Source organism: Empidonax traillii, unplaced genomic scaffold (assembly GCF_003031625.1).
Source record: "Empidonax traillii isolate 1590-97213 ecotype Southwest subspecies unplaced genomic scaffold, ASM303162v1 scaffold2330:size34960, whole genome shotgun sequence".
Classification (NCBI taxonomy): Eukaryota; Metazoa; Chordata; class Aves; order Passeriformes; family Tyrannidae; genus Empidonax; species Empidonax traillii.
The window spans coordinates 1-1,153 of NW_020957523.1; the positions used below are offsets into that span (position 1 = coordinate 1).

General features: G+C 62.3%; 1 protein-coding gene across 1 annotated transcript in view; it reads left to right on the top strand.

Annotated features, from left to right (window-relative positions):
* Positions 1-76: 76 nt before the first annotated feature.
* The window catches only part of DNMT1 (DNA methyltransferase 1), a gene marked incomplete at both ends in the record, with an annotated part of 33,320 nt that continues 32,243 nt past the window's right edge, over positions 77-1,153 (top strand). The window contains 2 exons of the mRNA XM_027909722.1: positions 77-119; positions 277-339. Of these exons, the coding sequence (XP_027765523.1) occupies positions 77-119; positions 277-339 (106 nt within the window). The remainder of the gene's footprint in view (positions 120-276; positions 340-1,153) is intronic.

The following is a 1,153-nucleotide window of genomic DNA, read 5'->3' on the forward strand; positions in this document are numbered from 1 at the left end:
CGTGGTGACCCCCCTGGTGTCTCCCCCCCCCCCCAAAAAAACCCCTCGTGGTGACCCCTCCCCGGTGTCCCCACAGGCTGCAGGACCTGGAGAGTGATGAGGAGACCCTGAGTGAGAAGGTGAGTCCCCCTCCCCAAATTTTGGGGGGGGGTGGTGGGGTGGGTGTCCCCAGAGTGTCCCCCAGTGTCCCCCCCTGTCCCCAGTGTCCCCCCAGTGTCCCCTCCATCCCCTTTTGGGGGCTCGACTGGGACTGACCGGGTTTGTTTTCCCCCCCAGGCCGAGGCTCTGCGGCAGCTGGCGGAGCTGGAGGCCAAACTGCGGCGCCACGAGCTCTCCGAGGTCAGTGCCCCCCTTCCCTGTGTCCCCCTGTGTCCCCCTGTGTCCCCAATCCCGGTTTTGGGGGGGTTTATCCCAGTTTTTGGGGGGGTTTATCCCAGTTTTTTCCACCCCCACCCCCTCCAGGAGCGCTACCTGGCCCAGGTGAAGGCGCTGGGAGCTCCCATCAATCCCCTCCTTCCCTGCACCCCCCTGTCCCCCCCTGACCAATCCAGGGGGGTTTATCCCAGTTTTGGGGGGTTTATCCCAGTTTTGGGGGGGTTTATCCCAGTTTTGGGGGGTTTTTATCCCAAATTTTTCCCACCCCCACCCCCTCCAGGAGCGCTACCTGGCCCAGGTGAAGGCGCTGGGAGCTCTCATCAATCCCCTCCTTCCCTGCACCCCCCTGCCCCCCAGTCCCATTTCTGGGAGGGTTATCTTGGTTGGGGGGGGGGTTATCCCGTTTTTTGGGGGTGTTTATCCCAAATTTTCCCCACCCCCACCCCCTCCAGGAGCGCTACCTGGCCCAGGTGAAGGCGCTGGGAGCTCTCATCAATCCCCTCCTTCCCTTGACCCCTCTGTCCCCCCAGTCCCATTTTTGGGGGGGTTATCTTGGTTGGGGGGAGGGTTATCCCGTTTTTTGGGGGTTTTTATCCCAAATTTTCCCCACCCCCACCCCCTCCAGGAGCGCTACCTGGCCCAGGTGAAGGCGCTGGGAGCTCTCATCAATCCCCTCCTTCCCTGCACCCCCCTGTCCCCCCCTGACCAATCCAGGATTTTGGGGGGGGTTTATCCCAGTTTTGGGGTGTTTATCCCAGTTTTGGGGGGGTTTATCCCA